The 22444-nt window shown below is 36.2% G+C and overlaps 3 protein-coding genes across 8 annotated transcripts; all 3 read left to right on the top strand.

Annotated features, from left to right (window-relative positions):
* Positions 1-4010: 4010 nt before the first annotated feature.
* LOC113493977 (flightin) lies at positions 4011-5148 on the top strand. Of its 2 annotated transcripts, XM_026872054.1 has the most exons (4): positions 4011-4123; positions 4212-4406; positions 4638-4898; positions 5021-5148. In XM_026872054.1, exons 2-4 carry the CDS (start codon positions 4228-4230, stop codon positions 5034-5036), a joined length of 456 nt encoding a protein of 151 aa, XP_026727855.1. In that variant the 5' UTR covers positions 4011-4123; positions 4212-4227; the 3' UTR covers positions 5037-5148. The 2 variants fall into 2 exon arrangements, with proteins under 2 accessions (XP_026727855.1, XP_026727854.1); XM_026872053.1 differs by having other exon boundaries at positions 4015-4123; positions 4638-5148.
* A 74-nt stretch (positions 5149-5222) lies between these two features.
* Positions 5223-18140, top strand: LOC113493975. 5 transcript variants are annotated; one of them, XM_026872050.1, is made up of 6 exons: positions 9804-11233; positions 11313-11425; positions 13946-14123; positions 14858-15407; positions 15628-15985; positions 16793-18140. In XM_026872050.1, the coding sequence occupies exons 5-6, from the start codon at positions 15941-15943 to the stop codon at positions 17708-17710; spliced, it is 963 nt and encodes a 320-aa protein (XP_026727851.1). In that variant the 5' UTR covers positions 9804-11233; positions 11313-11425; positions 13946-14123; positions 14858-15407; positions 15628-15940; the 3' UTR covers positions 17711-18140. The 5 variants fall into 5 exon arrangements, with proteins under 5 accessions (XP_026727853.1, XP_026727851.1, XP_026727852.1 ...); XM_026872051.1 differs by having other exon boundaries at positions 9804-11238; positions 11353-11425; XM_026872049.1 differs by having other exon boundaries at positions 9804-11238.
* A 170-nt stretch (positions 18141-18310) lies between these two features.
* Positions 18311-21527, top strand: LOC113493851 (vegetative cell wall protein gp1-like). The gene is made up of 2 exons (XM_026871882.1): positions 18311-19775; positions 20599-21527. The coding sequence occupies exons 1-2, from the start codon at positions 19743-19745 to the stop codon at positions 21454-21456; spliced, it is 891 nt and encodes a 296-aa protein (XP_026727683.1). The 5' UTR covers positions 18311-19742; the 3' UTR covers positions 21457-21527.
* Positions 21528-22444: the final 917 nt, after the last annotated feature.

The following is a 22444-nucleotide window of genomic DNA, read 5'->3' as shown; positions in this document are numbered from 1 at the left end:
GAGATTTGTTCTATTCTTTTCTCATTTGTAGATGATGTCTTGACTTTTTGCCCGCATATCTTAAGTAACCTGCTCGAGTAATCAGTGTACGACCGGCCTTAAGCATCATAATAATAAGAAACAAAAGACTGCTGGATAATATTTGTTACACAAGAGCTCGGTATTGTTTATTCAAGAACTTTTTATATATTGATTTTTCATTAAAAACGTTCTTAAGCTAGGTTTAACAAACATGCAACAAGTCGCCGCAGCTTTATTAACCTGGCAACAACCACTCTTCATAGGATGTTCTGCAAAAGTCGACTGGAAACCATTCTTATCATGTACCTTTACGTTTGTACTTACTAACTTTTTGTTTTATAATTATACATGTAATAAAAATAACAGCCTATAGGTAAGGTTTCCACACGACGTTTTCCTTCACCACTTATCACTGGTGACTTAGGATAAAATTAGAAAGCAGGTAAAATTTAGAAAAAAAATGCATTGGTATATTACCTTCTTTCTAAACGAACCTGCACCTCAAAACATACCTACAATAGAAATCCATGCATTGAATGGCAAGACCACCACTACTCTAGATAGACTTCTGACGTTAAACGAACAGGTTTGCTGAAAATGTTCTAGTGTGTATCATAATGTATTTAACACGTTGTTTATGCAAGCTCTCCTCTGTCGGAACACTGCGTTGCTGCACCCGAACGATCAATCATCACGTCACTTTTTTAGAACTCTATTTAAATTCGCCATTGTTATGACTACAGAGTATACAAAGATAGAATCTTCATTTCAAAACATGTGCTAGGTGCAAAGTTTATGATTATATGCATCGATTTATTAAAAAAGTATGATCGCTTAGAACGCTGGGGAAGTTGCCATGGGAGAGAACATTCTGGAAAATAAAACCAAAATAGAGAGCGGTGCAAACGTGGTGATGTGGTTAAGGATACTGCAAACTAATTCGAGTCTTGGGTTCAATTTCCACGTACCAGCAGCAACATGTTTATGGTAAGCCTACATTTTTGTTATATATTCAGTCAGTTTCATATATCATTGATTGTCTCGTTATCATAATACAGGCTCTTCCTAGATGGGCTAGAGTTCGATTCCCGGTACCGGAGTGTCCAGTCAAAAGTTTGTCTATGAAGGTTTACAACGCATTGCCATACCGACACAAAAAAGATGACGTATCACAGCGGTTCAGGTTTAATCAGTAAGAGTCTGATTCTACCCATTTCTTCCCCCGAGGGAGTGGGTATCCATGAGGATTCCTCAGCGTTACCAAAAAAGAGGCTCTACCTAGATTCGAATCAGAAAAACATGTAATGTAATGTATGTAAAAACATGTATAGATATAAAGAGACGATGCTTGAATCACATGACTATACGGACGTTTATTTATTAACTGTCACATAGCCTAAATCTATTTACCTGAGAATATTCGGATGCCGATGTCTCTATCAATATCAGGTGACAACTATATTTAGATTTAATTAAATGTTCGTTGAAGAGAAAATGGTATAAGTCTTATTAATAAAATATTGGGACTTAGATAATGCTTGGGTTGGTTGGACATGGCGCAGGATTAATGATGTTAAAATAATATGACATAATGTTGAAGGATTCGAGGTGGCTTTACGCAGTGTGGAACGGTTACAAAAAAAAGGTTAACATAAAGTTATATGGGTTGATGGTTCAACATGTTTTTTTTTCCCACACGGTAGAATTTAATCTTTTACGGTGACAAACTTTGACAGAAAGTTGTACATCAACGATGCCAAGGAAGAAGAATTTCTAAATAATAGACATTAATACAAATACTGTCTAATGTACTAAATAAATGTTTTTTATTGCTGATGAATACCGTTTAGTTTTTCTCTGAAAAAGTTAAATGGGAATGTTGTAACTGTTTATTGAGTGTAAGTAATCGAATCGTTTTGATAATTGATGTCTGTGGGCGGTAGTACCTTGTTTATGTAAAAGTGACTTGACAAGAAATTATGTTCAAAAGTCCGCCGTAAAATAAAAAAATCTGGACACCTTATACGAGCACATTTTATTAAATAATGGGGGTGTTATAAAATAATATAAATATAATAATACCATTGTGATATTTGCCTAGATTGGAGATGTACGATACCCTCGGTAGGTGAGCCCAAGAAACACTTGTCCGGCGTTTTAAAGACATCCTTCGCCTTGCATTTTTGATGGAAACTCAGCCTTACTCAACTATTGAATAAAAATGTCTCGAGTAGTTTATTGGATGGTTTTTTCATATTTATTTAAAGTTGTTTGTGGTACGTTCAATTTGTACGTCTTTTCCAGTACAAATTGAAGGTTGTTTACGATTCCAATTGAAAGTTGTTACTTTTCCGTTATTTTTCTAATATTGCGTTGACCTACAACGTTAATATTTTGCAAAATTGCATTTTATGGGTTAATTGCCTACGTTCTGTTTGTGTTCGATTTTCACCTTTTTCAGAATGATGTAATCTATTTGAAGTAGCAAAATTATTGCAATTTACTTTAAAATCGTTTTGTACAGATTTATTTTACTCTAAACATATTTTTTAATCATAAATCGGTATAAAATATTTTTTGTTGCCCGCAAAACGCTGGATTGGGAAAAGTCTGACACTACACACTTTCTACCGCAAAAGATGGCTGTTAAAGAAGATTTTTATGCATAAAAAATAAAGAATCCAACCGTTAAAGACGTAACTGGTACTGTAGAAACATGACGTCACAATACTTCATAGAGCGGTGTCTTCCTTCCACAATTTCAATTAAACTTCTTGATGTAGTGTGTGGTAGACCCTTTGTCTTTCCGACCAAACAAATTTATTTTAGTCATGCTTGTATATTGACCGAGACGTTCTAAAGCACGTTTGGCATGCACTGCCTCCATTGATCGCACTGGTGTGAAATCTTCGATTATCGGTAATTAATCTCATCGGTAATTTAAACTCGAGGAATGTCGTAATTAGCTATCCTGGACTACATACCTCGTGGACTAATTAACTTTAGTATCAAAACATAGAGGACAATCTCAGTATTCCAATATATGGAGAACGATTATACGATAATTTATGTCCTTGGTTTGCTGATTCTTTTTCATAAGCAACTTTGGTTCCTAGCATCTACGTTAGCTAGCGACTTTCGTTTATGAAAGTATCTGAATGAAATTTGTCGTCCCTACCGAACTGGTAACTCGCCGGCTAGTAAGAGAGACTAGTGGAAGAAGACTTTAAAGGCCTTTGCCCAACTGTGGGACATTCCAGGCTAGTAAATGTATTCTTTGTTCAGCAAAATATTGCTATTTTGTGAAAGTTTGACATAAAAATATGTAAATACAGGTAGTATATAGTAACTATAAACATTTACATACTCACAGAATAATAAATAATAACCTATCAGTAAGAATCATAAAAAAGCTTTAAAATAATAGCAATCGAAATTTATTAATTTAGGTTGAACTTGATTAATTGGCACACCTATAAAACAATCGTTTACAAATTAATATGTATAAATCATTGAAGGTCTGCCGGACAACAAATGTAACATCATTTATGTAAGAGTTAGTGACAATCTGGCTCATTTCCACCCAACTCAAAGGCAATCTAACGGAAATTTATACGTTTGTTTTGTCTTTTCATCTGACACCCGTAACTAATGACCTCGGTACGATTAATACATTTGTGTGTAGATTACAATTATAGCATTCGTAATTTCTTATGAAGGTAATTTGTAATAGCAAGCTGATTTATTATAACAAAACACACCATACATCATCTCCATACATCCAATACTTATATCTTTTACACATAACATTATGATTCAGTCAACAAATATTTAAATTATGATGGTGAGTTTTCCTAGATCAAAAGAGACAATGCGTCAGTTGGCACACTAATTAAAAACGACTAGGAATTTGTCAATACAATGCACGGTCAGCGTATTGACAGAACATCATTGGCAGCGAGTCGCGCAAACATAGCGCTTGCGACAGCCAGGTGGGGTCAAAGGGAGATAAATCGGGAGGCTGCGTACGCCACCGGGGGACGGAGCTGACAGTCGTAGACGAACGAGCATCCGCACCACACGCTTCTCCAAACCCAGTTAGGTCTGTGTCGTAGTGCCTGGACTGTCGTGATTACTTGTGAAGTTTCTTTAGCCAGTGTTAACAATAACGAAGTGGTTTTTGATCGCAGAGTACCCCTTTGCGAGATGTGGGACGATGTAGAAGAAGAAACCCCTGCACCAGCAGAGCCTGCACCGGAGGAGGCCCCCGCCGCGGCCGCCGAGACTGCCGCAGCAGCCAAGCCCGAGGAGGCCGAGCCCCCTGCGCCCGAAAACACCGTGTTGGGCACCGAGCCTAAAAAACTAGTGTTCAAACACTGGATCAGGTGACCCACATAACACTTACCTTATACTTTTTTAAGAAGAAGTTGATAGTTACTAAATAGAACATAAGTAATAATGCCGGTCATTCACTATAAGATATTCAAAACAAAATTAATTTAAATGAATTTCGTTTGGAATAACCGTAGTCTTGAATAACTGCAGTAATTTACGATCGGAATTGGTTTATTTATCTTAAGAAGCCTTATGTAAGTGACTCGATTGGTACGTTTCAGGCCGAGGTTCCTCCAATACACGTACCTGTACGACTACCAGCACAACTACTATAACGACGTCATCAACTACCTGGACAGGCGGAACAAGGGCCTGCCCGTGGAGCGGCCGCGCGCCCAGACCTGGGGCGAGCGCGTGCTGCGCACCTACCTCTCCAAGGGAGGCTACTCAACCTCCAAGTCTTCCAAAGACTCCGCTCTCCTCAGACACATTTCGACGGGCGCCAGGTTCCACCGCTACCATAGCAAGTCCCTCATCTCGAGGAAGTATTCCAGACTCGGATTTAACACCGTCTCCATCTAGCTTCGCTCTAACACCCTCGCTTGACCTCGCTTGGCGGACTCCGTTCCGAAGTGCCGGCGTGACCTTTGTGTCGATGTTACAGGATTTCGTTGGTGTGATGCAGCAAACAGCAGCCACCGCCTGAACGGTACAATACAGAGTTCGGAAGCCGTCCGCATTCCTATTTTAATACCTGTCTTATTTGAGTAAGACAATAAAATTTTAAGTTAATTTAATTAGTTTTATTTGCTTGCGTTACCTCTTAGGGTCCCTAGAACTTTTTAATTGTAAGTTTGCAACATAAGAGTCATTAAATAATCTATCCAATCTTAAATGCATGGCGATGGTTTAATACTTTACTGCAATGCGATGAAGTATATTTCATAATATTTCAATAAAACAAGACAAGTACGGAGATACCAAATGCTGACTAAAAATATCAAGCCATAAATCTAAGTAAGCATAAGAGAACTGCAAACATAACAACAAGCAGTTCCTAAACACAAACTGTATACTGGGAACAGGATAATATATTCGCAACAAACTATGATGTAGTGCAGTGCTCATATTATTTACACGTGTTCACTCTGCATCTGGAACATAAGCCGACAGAACATCTGCTATTACACATACTTCAATTAAAAGCACTTGGAATACCGCACTGCACCGACGCGGGCCAACAAGTCTCTTCATTTCATATTTTCCTTAAAATTTAACATCAGATACCACTCGAAAGGAACTGCGATCAAAGAATTTATAGTGACGGAAACATTAAAAAGCTTTTAGAATGTTTACCTCTGTATCGCGTTACATACTCAAGTTTACGCACAAATTTACATGAATATATAAAACAATAATAATAACCGCAATAGCAATGTGTTCGCATATTTCTAGTCTCATACAAGACTAATGGTCTCCAATCGATCCTCAGCTTCGACTAATAAGGTACCGTATATTAGATTAATATCCAGATAAATTGCTCCCATTAACTTCGCTTAGAATAATAAATCTGAGCGTTGATTTCTTAATAAAAGTGATTTATGGGTGAATAATTAAAATTATTTATGGATAATCCGAAGGTCCGTTTAAAATTTTTAATTAGATTTGAACTGTTAAGTTAAAGTGTAGGTAATTACAAATTGCGCATAAAATATAGCTATAAGAACAGGTTCGATAGGAGGAGCTTCATAATTAGGTGGTGAGTAATAACATCGAGAGTAAGTGTTGTGTTAGAAACACTACACTGTAATCAAGTACGCGTGACAGCGCACCCGCATGACGCGCGAACTAGTAATATGGCTCTTAATACAAGACGTTCAATGTCACAATCGCGTGACACATCCACTCAGTGGGCGCACCACAAAATTTCAATGTCGAGATATCTAAAATAACTTATCTTTGACAGTTCAGTGAATGTAATCGCTTGGGCGTGGGCCAAAACGTTGGGCTACCTAGCAGGTAAAGCAGGCAATCAGCCAAATTGAAGATAATTAAATGTTACAATGACCAAGGGAGCTCAGACATCGATTGGGTACTCGATGGTTAAGAATAGATCGTCCAACTTGTGACATCGATGCTGTTGCCATTTTAATTACTTAAATAACACTGATAAATATTTATATAACAGTTCTGGCTCAGATATATGATCAAAGTCATAAGTGGGGTATAATTTAAGGCATCACAAAAAAAATATAGGTACATAGATATTTATATTCATCAAATTATAGAAGTTTTAATAAAAAGCTAGGTCTCGTTACGGGACCTTTGAGTAACAAACAAGAAGCATCGACGTAACATAACAAGGCTGTGATAGGATTACCTGTTTCGCTATTCCAGTATTCTACTATTCTCGATTCAAAGGAATGTAGTAATAACAAAATGACTGTTACCGCTCGCTGTCTCGTGAATACGACGCTGCTGCACTTTGCACTAAACTTACAAATAAGTATTGCATTGAATATAAAAATGGGTAATTCCAGAAGCTTGCAACATCTACAATAAGGGTATTTTATTTCATGACCACATTCTTCGCTCGTGAGGTGAAAGTATGCATCTACTTAATTAAGATCTTGTTGCTTGGTAAGTAATATCGGTTCACTTCAACGTTGTATTATTGATTGTCAATAGTAGCGAAGCATAAATGAGTAGTTGGGACGCTGCATCATCTGTCTGCATCATTTCTGTGGACAAGCCTCATCAATTCATTCATAAATGACCGAATAATTGATCGTTCTGGCAGGCAGTGAATTTTAATTACGGGTCATACCGGGCCTTCCATACCTATATGTATCTACTGCCGACACTGTTACTTTGCGATGAATAATAGTAGTTAAATTGAAGGTAAAATTAATTTTCGTAAAAAATGATAGCTTATTTTTTATGCAATCTGGATTTTCGTAAGCTCTTTTTTATTTTTTTTACAAATAGCAGTGTTAACCGCCTATCATTTAACGTTAACAAAGAAGCAATCTATTAACATATCAACCCTCCAAACGTATGCCAAACTCAATCTTATAGAGTGGTGACAGATAAACAGCTCATGCATGCAGCAGATGAAATCTCCTGTAATTTTCTCTTGTATTTTGTTTAAAATAGGCTTATTATTTTTGTTTTGCTTTTTGCAATTAATAGGGTAAATAGCTTTCTGAAATCTGAATCGTAGAGCCATTGATTGTCTGATTAAACAAATGATTGTTTAGGAAAAAATAGTCGATTGGAAAGTTATCTAAACAAATGCATATTATTTTTGTTAATTGAGATATTTCTGAGAGTCTTGTTGAAAATTTACTATAGTATTGAATTGGGGTCAATATTTTGACAACGAACTGATCACAAAATAAATTAATCCCGTTCTATATTACTTCGCAGACAAAACAAGTAGGTAAACTAAAGAAAGTAATTGTCGCCGGTCACCGCGGATGTAAATTTTATTACAAAATTTATTTGACATTATTGCAGTGCGTTTAGAAAACAGTAAATCAATCAAATCTAACGTGCTCAACATTCGTGTGATGCCAATTTGGCGGATAAACATGTGCAAATAGAAAATAAAAAAAGCGATGACGCAAAGGGAACTAATTCTGATGTTTACTTTTTAATTTTGTCAAAGTATAACGGGCCACCTGTATCTGTACATCAAAGTATTTTTAACTTGTGACATATAATGAACGAAATCCTCGGTTCTTAATGAAAGTGTTCTATTTTGAGAGACTCGCAATTATATACAATGTTATTCAACGGGATTTACGTCCAGTTAGTTAACAGAAAATAAACCATTCGATTTTCGAAACAAATAGTCGAGCTGCGAGTATTCAAACTAATGCAGGTAAATATAATATTTAATTTAGAACTAAGCGGGATCGAGTTAATTACTCTCGCATTTTACACGTTCCACATGACCACTATTCATCTAAAGCTATAATAAGTTACAGCATCCAGCACAAACATTCAGCAAATTTTAATGAAATTTCGAAATTAAATGAACTGAATTTTACTAACCGGAGTGCAAATATTATAACATTATACAGCCAATTTTGTTTGGGACAACAAATCATAATTTATGAATGCGATACGAATTCGTCAGAATATTTTATCAAAGTCGCAAATGCATGAATTTGTTGCATTATGAAATAGATGACCATCGTATAAATATCCCCTGGATATATGCAGCTGTAGGTAGGTATATCAAAAATATATTTGGTTCGGAATTCATACCTACGTCAGACGGATCAACATTAAACCACTTAGCATTGCACTACACACAACATTTATTTGCATTCCATTGCACATTCAAATCTCAGGATCCTTGAACCTGAAGATATTATTGAATTCGTGAATGGGCACGCGACCAGGGAAGCTCAAAACACAAACACAGGAAAAAGAGAAGGATGGAATGATCGGAAAACCACAAGAAGGTAAAGGACAAATAATGATGAGCAACAAAAGAAGAAGAATTCGCACTAGTCCCATGAGCTTAGAAATAAAGGTAGGAGAACTCATCAATTCAAGAACATTTGGAAAAAGGAATTTTCCTTGCGAGGCAGGTCAAGTAATAAATAATAGTATTAGTATCTATTTATAAACAATGATCAAATCAAAATCTCTGCTCTTGTCCCCTTGTAATGACATGTCGAAGATTAGATGTGGCACGTAGCTATTATTTTAAGAGCTTTTTGTGGTTACATATTATCTTGAAGTAGACGCTTAGTTGTTTCTTTACCGTTAACGTTTACGTAACGTGAGAAATATTTCGTGACATTGATTAATTATTGTTATTTTGATTTTGAAAATTTCCCAAAACAGAGAATTTTCTGATCAATTTAAAATTTTGAGAGTAAATCGTTTTTTCTTCACTCACTGACAAATATGTTCATTGACATATAGTATGGATATGGGCTCTGTATCTAGAGTTCAACCATTTTTATTGTATTAAGTATTTCCGTAACTTTAATAATACTTGTATATAGATCGTGTATAGATCTGTACAAACAACAAACCTGAATGGAAACGTAATACGAAGTTCTGAACATACGTATGTTCCGTCGATACTAAATTACTGAATTAGTTTTGACAAATGAGGTGACTATCGATTCATCTTAGTGACGGATGTGCGCGCCATGATAACACTTGTATAGCTACCGGACTGGTAGGGAATTGATACCAGAATAGAGAATATTGACATCATGTTCAGATGATCATGTGTTTGTGACATCAATGTGCTGTGATTTATTGGATTTGAACTCGTCGACCAAACGGCCTTTTATGGTCAAAATTGTGGATGATTTGACACTCGTATTCGTTGATTAGTGTTTGTTTAATGGTTAGACCGAAAGCTATCGATCTAAAAAAATTTCGTTTTGTTTCTATGACCAGTCAAAGGTAAGCAGTTTCGATACGATTATTTCTTCACATAGCAATGTTGACTGGTATTAGATGCCTAAAAAATATCACATATTAAACGATTATTTCAAATAGTAAAACAGAACTGTTTCAAAGCCATAGTATATTATTTGTAAACCCATGAACTTGTCCATTTGACCTTTCAATATTGTTACAAATAACGGCAGACGTTTCCAAGAATTCTGTATTCTTTTGTGTAAACTTGAAAACACGTGAGTTATGTCACTAGCGGGGAATAATATTAACGTTCTCACCATAGGCCAGTGTCTTGGACGACTATTTTTAAACATTGCCCAGCGAAACAATTGTGTAGAACTCTTTCGCCAATTGGAAAGAGTTGGGACTCGGTGACAGTTATAAATTGTTGTACATAAATATTTTCCAATGTCCCGCTTGAACTGGGCGACAACGGCGGAATGAATCACAATAAGGAAACTCAAGATAAAACTGACTGTAGGTAAATGAAGCGAATTTGAAATAGCTGAGGAGATATCGGCTTCCGATCAACGCCTGGCGATACATTTCAAAAGAAGCACTCGTTTAGAATTAATATTTATTTATTTTATATACCTTGATATTATATTTGATCTCTTAAAAAGATATGTCTAACAATCGAAAGATAAATTAGTTTTTGGACTTATCAAGAATCTTTGGAAAGTGGAAAGCTTTGTGATAATTATCTTGTTAATGAATAGTTGTCGCTGTCGTTTATCTTATCGAAGCTAGACTTTCTAATCCGGGACCCTGCGAGTTGTCTTCTCTTAGTCGGTCTACTTTAGCGGACACTTGAATCCTTCGAGGTCAGCCCCAATTAATCGTCTTAAAACAAATACTTATTCATTTAAACAATTGTTTGTCGCAGCAACTTTACTATTGCTTTGTTTTGGTCTATGCGTAGTCCAATGCGATCTAATTAGCCAAACCAAACTTCTCCATATGTTGGCAGAGTGAGGTAACACTGCCACTAAAATGTCACCAAGCCGATTAAACTTCCCGTTTTGTCGTGTTTGACTTTGTGTGGTCAGTGTAAATAGCTAACTGCTTAAACTAATAATAACTATGGCCAGGTACTGCCTCAAAAGAGCGATAAATTTACTATTTTGTTACACTTAAACTATGAAACAAATATAGCTCTGCCTTATTTTATTCTAACTTTAAGGTTATAATTTTGCATTATTCTATCAACAACTATTTAACGGTATATTCCAAATCTAAATTAGCTTAATCACAATAATATCAACATCCAATATTTGTTTAAACTACCTATTTAAAAGTAATCATGTGCAAATATTTTTTTAATACACGACGCAGTACCTAACATTCTCGTAACGTTAATATTCAATTTCAATGGAGAACATAAAACTAAGGCTCATAGCTACAGCGATTTGGTCGCGCCACTACAAACTTCGTAAATTACGTAAGGTGAAAATAGAATAAAATTTGTTCAAACTGATGATGCTGGCTTATCCGTATCTAAAAATATACACTGTTTTTAGTTCATTTCTACTGATAATTGGTAACGCTTTACGAAATCAGGAAGCAGCTGACATATTGGCTCAGGTTACGGAGGACGGCGAACAGTTTCTTAAAAGAATCTACAATGGAGAGAGTAAGTGTCTTATCAAATCATACTTTTGTACAATTCTACGGCTATCTCAAAACGAACTTAATTATCTATCGTAAATTCATTTTAGAAATATCTCAAAAACCTGGAGTGTTAATGTTCACTGCACCTTACAAGCTATGTGATGGTGGGTGCACCGGGAATCAGAATAACATTCAGATGCAGTTTCCACTTTTTATTGGGAGGAGAGGCCAAGATGCTTATCGACGTATGTTTCGGAGAGATTTCGAAGAGTTGCATTCGACAAGAGACATGGCTCCATTTAAAAAGAAAACCACTAGAGCCACCACGACGTCTTCTCCTTGCTTTATTTTGAAAATGACAGTGATTCCCAGAACGGAATCCACAACTGAAGCCACAACAACGCCTACGACCACGCCAACAACTACTACCACAACCACAACTACAACTACAATTGAAACTACAACTACAACTACAACTATAACCACAACCACAACACCTACCACGACAACACTTACAACCACAACACCAACAACGACAACACCTACAACGACAACACCTACAACGACAACACCTACCACGACAACACCTACCACGACAACAACCCCATCAACTACTACAACAATGACGACACAAGTCACTGCCTTAAGATGTCCATATTTTCCTCGCGATATATGCTTCAAAAAGAAAAAGAAGCGCAAAACGTCACCACCTGTCGCTGAAATATACGAAAATGCTATGCCCTATCCTGAAATGCCTAAAATAAATGAGCCTCCACCTGAAATGAGTGTGTATGCCCCTGAAATATATGGTCCTGCACCTGAAACACCTGTTTTGAGACCTGAAACAATAGTGCCTTCACTTGAAATACCTGTTGCTACACATGGAATACATTTCCCAGCACCTGAAATATTTCAGACTGCACTTGAGGCAAGGGATATAGAGGCTATGCCCGTTACTGAAATACGTCCAATGTCTGTGCCCTCCCCTGAAACAAGTGCGCATTTCCCTGAAATATATGTTCCTGCACCCGAAATTCCCATGTTTACACCTGAAACAGCAATTCCATTACCTGAAATAGAAGTACCTTCACCTGAAAGGCCTGTGAATGCACCTAACATACCTGCACTCACAAATGAAATACCTATGTTTGCACCTGAAATGGATGGGCCCGCACCGGAAATATATGGCACATCTGAAGTACCTATACCTCCACCTGAAGCACATATTTCCTTAACTGAAATACCGGCAAATGAAATATCTGTATTTAGACCTGAAATGACTGCTCCAACGCCTGTACCGGAAATATTTGAAATTACGATTCCTGCATCCAAATTACAGGAAACGAATACCCCGGTACCCGAAATACCTGTAATAACTGTGCCTTCAACAGAAATACCTGAAATGGGTGAGCCTGCACCTGAAACAGCAGTACCTGCTGCTGAAATATCGAAAATAGTAATGCCTGCTCCTGCAATGAATGAAATAGCTGAGCTTGCACCTGCAGCACCTGCAACAACTACAATTTTTCTAAGATATACTACAACACCGAAAAGCAGTGATGTTATTTATTATTTGGAAGACGTAGCAAGCGCCGCATCAGAAAATGTAGAACGTAACGGAAATGACGACACACAATTTATGGACATGGATACTTTATTCAATGAAGATTTTCAGACTAACGATCAACTTATTTCGAAACTAGATTTCAGCTCACTTTGACAAATGCTAACTACTGGCAAGTAGTTTCAACCCCTAATACAACGTCTTGAACTTGAATAGCCAAATTATATTTCTACCTGCCAACGCTGTGGAATCCCGCAATTGTATTGAACTGACAAGTATTTTTTTTATTTGTCGAAAATACATATAATTACATACATTTCAGGTTTTTTATTCGTTATTACGACAATGCAGTGTAACATTGTCTAAGCCACAATTTTACTAAATTGTAGTCAATTTTTATCACTTCAAATGATATATATGCCGGTAATCTCTTATTTAAGTCTGTCATTGTAATTTTTTGTGCAAGTTATTTTTTTCTTAAATATTTTTTTTATATTATTATAGCTATGTCCTGATTTAAAATAAAATCCGTGTAATCAATTTTTCTTACTCAGTTATTATTCATATAGTTGATTTCAACATTTCATCTTGAGAGCATGCATTTTATAGTACCTACAATTAGTTTTGGCCGACTGTTTTTCTAATAAAAGTCATCTTAAAGTAAGGACATGACAAAACACATAACAAGGCTTTCCGTTTTAAAGCTGCCATGCAAAAAACAATACTATCAACTATGCAATTGAAAATGTAACACTCATTAAGTCTTTTACGTTGTTCTATAGTTACCGTTTTATTATTTAAAACAGCTGGAATTTGAGGAATCATTCTTAAACTTTATATTTAGTGAAAGTCTTAAGGCATGTGCAGCTGAATAAGCCACGAATGTTTACATTGCTTCTTTAATACAATTCTATGTTTAACTTTCGTCATCAAACTGTTTTTTTTTTAAATATTCACATTTCTTCTTATTCTTTACAGATCGCCTTCGTCGTTTTTATTATGATGTCGTCTGCTAGTGGAGTACAACAGTCCATTATGCCCTGGGACCGATGGTCTTGGTCTATGCCGCAGGAGCCCATCGAATACTTTTTTAGAAGACAAGACAACGTGCCCATCAAAACGCCGACCTTTACTTGTGAATGCCCACCATATAAAGGTATGGAGTATATGATTTACGTTTAAGTTTTGTGGCCCCACAGCTTAGCCTTATTGGAGGCTTTGTCTGCTTTAAGGGACTTAAGCCTCAGCGTGACAAAGGATCTTTATAACACCAGAAATCATTAAGATACAGAGCAAGATACCCTAGCCTTGTCTTACGGATAATCAAGTAAATAGTCCTCCTCCTTTAACAGCCAAATGCAAGATCGACATTTAACTAAGTAATACATTTAAACATCAATTTTTCTCTGGTTACCAATTGACAATGACAAAAACCAGTTACGGTCATTAATTTTTTATTGTTTTCAACCATCTGGTTTAATAATAATAAATGCGGACAACATCACATACATTGTTCTGAACCCAAAGTAAGTTGCTAAAGCACTTGTTATAGAATTCAGATACAACGAAGGTACCACAAACACCCAGACCCGAGACAATGTAGAAATGTGAATTTATACATTGACCCGACCGGGGATCTAACCCGGGACCTCAGAGCTAGCGACACCTTGAAACTGGTGCGTAAGCCACTCGACCACGGAGGTCGTCAAAACTGAGACCTAAGTCGTTTGCTTGTTTCGTTATCGACAATTTTGGTAATTCCACTATAACGGTTGAATGCCAAAATCGATTTTCTTCCATAATTGCAGGTGTCTTGACGATATTTTGCAAAATCTAACAGGCATCTATTGTATGAATTGTCTCCTCGATTTCCTTGCACCTATTTTTTAGAATGCGTCGTTGAATTCAAAATCAACGAAGACATGGCCGACTTCCTGAACATTCGAGGAGTCATCAAAAAGGATGAATTAAAGACATTTCGAGAAGATTTGAGTAAGCTGGTGCGTAAGTCAGGGGCATATGATGGGGACGCGCAGAAAGGCCAGGAGCTGAGCAGGAAACGGCGCAGTGGATATGACTTGGCTTCTTGCTGCTGCCCACCTAAGAATGTAATGATGCCAACATTTATATCAGAAAAAGTATTCGACGACATGACCTCCAAATTTAAGAATAATGAAGACAATTTGGAATAGGAAATTCACGAAAGCAAAATAAATTCCGAAAATTACATTTTTATTTTATTGCCTTTATCGGTACATTTTATTTCCTTTATGTTGCCCAACAAACCTATATTTCATAAGCCACATCATAAAATCAGTTTCAAATAAAACAATGCTCGCGGCAGTTTTTTTTTTTAATCTTTTGCTAATCAACCATTCAATATGCCAGATCATGCCAGAAATAGCGTTAAAGGAATTGACTAATATTGTTCAACCTAAACGTACGTAATATATTGTATGTATGTTCTTATTACTTAGATTACAATTATTTTTCACGCCATATGATGTAGAGTGCTTTTCAGTATTGAGCCAAATTACTAGAAATAATCGCAGACAGCCTCAAAAACTTTTCGTAAAAACTTTGGTGATTGTAAAAAATGCTGTTGTTCAACTAAATAAATTGTTATAATAACGTTATAAAACATTATTTCGTTGTTTCAGCTGATTGCGCTAAGCCTCCAGTAGTAATACAACCTGTGGTTATAAAATTATTCCGATACCCAAATCAGGCGAACGACAGGAATCCATTCAAAGGACTACAAGTTGCTGACTTTTTGGGCTGAAGTGAAATAAAAGACTGTTATCGCAAAAACGTATTTTAATTTGTTAGTGTATTCATAATTCTTTCCATTAAATTGAACAAAATGCACTATTACATAACCACGCAGGTGGTAACACAATAGAAAACGACGTCAAAAAAGTGTCGGTAAAAATAAACAGAACAATGCGATAAGTAGGTGCCAATAAAGTGCGAATGAAAGAAGTTGACGTTAAAAAGCAAACACAAAGAACTATGACGGTGAGTCTTTAACTGATTAGGAGCCTTGCGCACGCGACGAAGTGAATGACGGCGCCGGCGACACCACGTACTAGACAATACAATGTTTAGATGAACATCCAGTGTGCTTGGGCTCTTAATCGTTCGTCTATTTCTACACACTTTTTTCTATTTCTTTACTTTTTGCTGATCTTTTAATCTTTACCAGTGTTTCAGCATTTTACTTCATTTCTAGATCCAACGTAATTTCTCAAAATATATTAAATCTGAAAAGAGTTATGGCCGACACTTGATCAAATGTTATTGGGCGTTGAAGATTTTAATGGGGATATTTATAATTATTTGCTATTTAATTAATATTAATTATGAAGATACATAAATTATAAATGCCGTACGCCTACATATTGGCATGAAGTTACACTGAATATTTATTTAGCTACGATTCTCGCGTGTTTGTAATTTCCATCAGATAGTGATCTGTGGCCCTAATGAATGAATATTATATTACTGATTCATATTCATATGTCAGTGTCCATCTATTGGCTCATAATTATTTAACGTAATTAAATTAATTTCATAAACAATTAATCCCTTTCAGACGGTGTTGAACGACATCGGCTATTGAGTAATTAATGTAATACAAGGCCCCGACATGTAGAAATTGTCACCGACGAAGTGTGATAAAAAAATGTTGTAGTATTTTTTTGCCTTAAATCAGATTTTACGTCAATTACGTCAATTTATGTCAACTCTATTTCATACTTAACTATATTTAACTAAAAATTAATCATGGTCGCAATTTGTATCAAAATGGTTTTACATTTTCAGCTGAAATGGAGTCTACTCATGTTGTTGCAATACGAAATCATAGTAACATCGCCATCCATCACAGGCGTCACGTATATGGACCATTTTGATTTCGAGGACAGATACAGAGATCTTAACGAATGCAATCCGTTCCACTGGCATCCTCTGCACCTGCCGGCCTACTGCACCAACATATTCGAAAAGCTGATACGATCCAGATTAGCTACCAAAACACCAATTAGGATAATGAGAGAAAGGGAAAAACATAAAAATAAGAAATCGAAGGACACTGTTTACTCCCTGAACACTCATGACACAAGATACGGATATCTAGGCTACAACAATGAATTCCAGTTCCCAATATATCAAATGAACAGCGCAGAGTACGAATCATTCAGTCCACCCTACGGTAAACCATTACCAATGACGCCGTACGAGAAAATCATAGAAATCCTAAAAGAGGACATTAAAAAAGATCCCAGTAGGCCCACTGTCACTGTCATGCCTAGTTTGGGACCAGTCGCAGTGTACAACCAAAGTATATCGAAGAAAAGTATGATTTTGATTAGGAAGTTGGCAGAAGCCTTCGTAAAAGAAACTAAGAAAAGTTACGACGACTATTACCGATCATTTCCAAAATACCCGACTGATGATCAATTATACGTGTACGATAGCGCTAAGAATAAAACTAAAGAAGAAGAGGAGAAAGACAAGGGACAGGAAGAAGGTAAGAAAGAGAAGAAAGATAAAAATAAAGTTTACAGAATGAAGACTAAGCACGGTGACGTGGTCACTATAGTTGAAACGAAGAATCTTGAAATGATGAAAAATGACGGGTATTCGTTCTTAAACGTCGATGCTTTAAAAAAACAACAACAACAAAAAATGCAGCAACAAAAAATGCCCAAACCAGAATTGGAGAATTTTGATGGACTATAGGAGTCAAGAAATTTAAATAGCAACATCTAAGTTAATGTTTTTTTTTCATTCCACCAAATTTTATTAAAATAATTTCAAATAAAATGCGTTTAAAATATATTTTCGTGTTCATTTAGCCTTCCTATTCTAAAAGTAACATCGTGTATGAGTATTGCTCAAAGCTCTTCTTGCGTAAGCTCCAATGGATTTGTTACAGCTTAAGCGAAATACGCTTAAACCTCGTATGAGCCGGTTTGAACTGGCTACAACCGATTAGAACTTGGAAAATCCGGACGTGTAGGTACATGAAATGCATCAAAAAATTCGTCATACTTTCAATTTACAACATTTCAAACGAAGAAAAATAATCTAAATATCCCTTTTGATATGAATGCCACTACTGTTATACTAAAACTAGCTGACCCGGCAAACATTGTTTTGCCGATGTTTTTTTTCTAGTTGTATGTATTTTTAATGCAAGAACAATTTCGTCCAAAAAATAAATTTTGGTGTGGGCAACCCTTATCACTTAGGGGTATGGAAAATAGATGTTGTTCTATTCTCAGTCCTACCCAATATGTATACAAAATTTCGTAAGAATCGGTCGAACCGTTTCGGAGGAGTACGGTAACTAACATCGTGACACGGGAATTTTATATATTAGATAACTAAACGAAAGGTTCGACTCCTGCCAGCTATCGATTCTTCTAATTATAGTTTTAAAAATAGTCGCAGATCATGGTGGCCGGCTAGTCCACAAAAAATAGTGGGCACAAAGTTTCTAGTTCAAATACGGGATACCTATACCAATATGGTATTTATTGCTTAACGTATTATGCGCTTATTGATCTAAAATTCTATTAAACTATAAATGTCTTATTCACATCAGACACAACCACTTACATAGGACAACACGAAAACATCACGAAATCTTGGATTATAATCCATAATTAGGAAATAAAAACATAAAGACCAGTCCTAAGGTCCAAAAATTGAATTTAAATGTTGTTTTTTTTTCTATTATGTGGGTGTACTTGGCCAACTGTAGGACATTAACAAATCTTTAAAGGATAAATAAAACAAAAAAAGAAAGTTTGGTATATATAAGGAAAATCAAAAATAACTAAATTATAAAGTATTGCAAATATGAGTAGTTCATACCTATCCCTTACAAATTACCTATTATTATATCTAGGATTATGAATTCCGTGGCTTGTGAGAACAGTAAGAAAACTCTCCAAGAAAGTCTAGAAATTTCCTCACCAGACTCCAGCCAGACGTAGAAATATCAAGTAAAGATTTTTAATACCTTAAACACCTTTTCAAGACCTACGTTAATATACAACTAAAATAGTACATTCTATGATTTTACTCTTTATAAAGCTTTAAAGCTATCATAATTAGCATTTTATGAAGTTTTATCCTTTATTGCGCCATTACATAATCTATTCTCCAACATAAACATCATTTAAAATAGGATGTCCACAGACAAACTGAGGAATAAATTTAATATATTTATAATAAAAAAGGCTTGGGTACGCTTGTGGAAAGATTCTTGGAAAACCCTTGGTTAGACACTAAAAATGTGTCAAACTGTTATCACATGTTCTACATTAAAATGAAATTTAATCATGTATTTTTTTTAAACCATGCTGTTAAGGTGTAAGAGAATCGTTACAATGAAAAGAAATGTACGAAACAAACATAGGAATCGCGGTCTCATTCAATGTCCAGACAATCCAAAGAATAAGAATCCTCTATCGTTTCCGAAATGCCACACTAAGCCTGATCAAATCACTTACCAACCAATATACCATTACTAAAATGGATAGGTCAGTTACATCTCCAATGACGTGTCAGTTATATCAAAACATAAGTCAATTACAAGCTTATCATGAAAAAAAATCCCAACTTAAAGGTATTGTAGTCAGAAAATAAGAAATTCCATTGTCTACTCATTAAAAGGCTCATTGTTCGGTTAAACTCGGAGCAGTGTTTATAAAACCCTCTTGCAGTTCTCACATTTTCAGTTTCAGTGCTCAGGACCAACATCATGAATAACTTTAAGTCAATGATAAAAAGAAAGGTAAGGTTTACTTACGTAATATTTTTTGTTACAAAAATATCCTATTATATTCTGTGCTATTCCATTGATCAAAACTTTCCGGTATATAATCCAATTCTCAATTGTAAAAATCGAATTTTAAAGAAGGTTCAATCAATACTAATACCTTTTTAATAGTAAAATAAATACGTAAAAAAACTTCAGTCTAAATAGCATGAAAATATAAAGCACATTGAGAAAACGACGGAAGGCTGTATGATCTACAAAAAAAATATTCTATTTCATATAAAGCATTCATATAAAAACTGGCTAATATTGTAAATCGATATTTTTCATTTATTCTTTAAATGTTAAACTCCTTTCCGAAAATTCACACCCTTTAGTATACCCCCAAAAAGAGACGTGTCGAGTACCGTCATAAATATTTTCATTTTAACGATAAATAATACACTTTCATCCATCAGAGATGAAATCATGTGCTTAACTGAACCTCGTTCGGTCATTACACATAAACTCTAATAACTCTAACACACGATTGGCCGCATCTTAGTTCTTTTTCCCCAGCATCAACGCGCATCAACGCGCACTCGTGTGAACTGTCGTATGTCAATATAATTGCGTTCCAGCGTGCGAATTTAAAACGAACGACCTATTTCGCTTGCCTGAAAGATTTCAAATATAAAATAAATATCACAGGTGCTTGTGCAGCTACATGATTTTCTTTTAATGTCGTGTCTTGAATTTTAAGAATTTTCGTTTTTCTTTTTTATGATCATAACTAGGAAATTCAACCTTAAGCGGTTAAGGCGTTTGAACTAAAGCTATGGGTACTATTTTGTTACAGCTTGTATTCATCGTCTTGACGTTACAAGGCATAAAATGCACAATAGATGGCACGATAAATTACCGCAATCCGAACGACACGAAGACTCCCGATGATCCTTGCAACCCTCCATACTGGTACCCCCAGCCTATTCCAGATTATTGCAAGTTTAAAAACATGCCCACGCCGACGCCTCCAGGGCCAGGCGATGACAACCCCGGGCCGATTCCCGTACCGATACCTGTGCCTTTGCCCATTCCTCCTCCACTTCCACTGCCAATACCGTTAATGCCTCCGCCTGTTGTACCTCCGATCATGATGCCTCCTTCTGTAATGCCACCGGGTCCACCAGGCCCACCTGGACCATTGCCACCAATTATGGTTCCTCAGCCAATGGTGCCTCTGCCAATTCCATTGCCTTTTGGGATTCCCTTGGCTCCTACAAACCCTATGGTACCAGTTGCCGGGATTCCATTGCCGCCTCAAGTGTATCCTTATGCGCCTGCTTTCCCCGCACCATACCCTCCTATGCCACCGATGCCGCCTATGTACCCTGCGCCGTACCCGCCGCCGTACCCCGCCCCGTACCCACCACCCTATCCGTCACCTTATCCTTCTCCTTACCCGATGCCGCCACGCCGGGGTATCGGCATGGTTCCTGGAATACCCGGCCTGGTGAGTCCCGACGGTGGTATAAACATTTTGCCCTTCTCAGATGCCTACTCTGACATGTTAGAGAAACATAAGCAGAAGATGATAAGGAAGCACCTACAGAAGTTGATCAGCGAGTATGACAATTTCCCGTTGAAGCTCCGCAAGAAGACAAGGCGTCACAATGCGAAGGAAGAGAAGCCAGAGGATAATAACACTATCGATTAATTAGAATTTGGGTAACTGTCGTTTTATATTGCTCTCACTAGTAGAGTATATTAATTTTTGTATTTCGTGTTAATTAAATTATTATTTTTAATACCTTCTTATTTTTATTTCTATACTAATTACGAATCCTCATTCTAATACTCAACATCTACAATAAACAGACCTTGTCAGTTTCATAAACTCTAAATCTTCGTGTAACAAGTGTACAAAAATAAAGCTAGGTACGGGAAATATTGATTTTGATCGGAATATAGTTCGTTGCGGTTTTGAATTCACATTTGCCAATCCAATTTTAAATCCGAGGTACAAATGGATCCCATATACCTAAGCCAGTACAAATCCACGAATCTAAATTAAAATCCAATCCACTAAATTTTACAAAACCCACAACAAGATTTTAGAGTCTAAAACCCAAAAGATTGTTCGACGATATTTTTAGGGTTCCTTACACAAAAGCCAAAAATGTCAACCCTATTACTGAGGTACCACTGTTTGTCCATCTGTCACCAGCCTATATCTCAAGGACCTAAGAGACAATAACTTAACAATTGGAATTTAAAGAAAGTAATTTTTTTTAAACAATGGATTTCACTGTCAAGAATTAATTTAGAGACTAATACATTTTTGGGTACCAACACCCAAAGTACTGTTTATCCAACTGATTTATTTTTAGTCTCTTTGTACAGAATTCAAAGTGTCGCGAATCCGATTTACACTTGACCGGTTATTGGAATTAGGCGAAAATACGGAACATTATTTTGATTGTATACTAGTACATACTACACTTAGCTTAATCCCAAAAAAAAAATTTATAAAGTACAAATTAAAATATTCTGTTCATTAAAACCAAAATGAGTCCTCGAACACGGTTATTTTCCTCTTTGGTTATCGGTTTGACCTGTCAGTTTCGAGGATCATACATATGTATGCACGCTGTGCTTGACACCAACGAAAGCCTGTTCTTTGAATCTGGGATTTCAGCGAAAAG

This window comes from Trichoplusia ni, chromosome 5 (assembly GCF_003590095.1).
Source record: "Trichoplusia ni isolate ovarian cell line Hi5 chromosome 5, tn1, whole genome shotgun sequence".
Classification (NCBI taxonomy): domain Eukaryota; kingdom Metazoa; phylum Arthropoda; class Insecta; order Lepidoptera; family Noctuidae; genus Trichoplusia; species Trichoplusia ni.
The sequence above is the reverse complement of the archived record's forward strand: the minus strand, read 5'-3'. Positions and strand labels throughout refer to the sequence as shown.

Excerpts from the sequence above, each read along its gene's own strand:
- LOC113493977 (XM_026872053.1), top strand. The coding sequence starts at position 4,228 with ATGTGGGACGATGTAGAAGAAGAAACCCCTGCACCAGCAGAGCCTGCA. Across the intron at positions 4,407-4,637 it reads GTGTTCAAACACTGGATCAG|GCCGAGGTTCCTCCAATACA; the intron begins GTGACCCACATA and ends GGTACGTTTCAG.
- LOC113493975 (XM_026872050.1), top strand. The coding sequence starts at position 15,941 with ATGAAAGAAGTTGACGTTAAAAAGCAAACACAAAGAACTATGACG. Across the intron at positions 15,986-16,792 it reads AAACACAAAGAACTATGACG|CTGAAATGGAGTCTACTCAT; the intron begins GTGAGTCTTTAA and ends TTACATTTTCAG.
- LOC113493851 (XM_026871882.1), top strand. The coding sequence starts at position 19,743 with ATGAATAACTTTAAGTCAATGATAAAAAGAAAG. Across the intron at positions 19,776-20,598 it reads AGTCAATGATAAAAAGAAAG|CTTGTATTCATCGTCTTGAC; the intron begins GTAAGGTTTACT and ends ATTTTGTTACAG.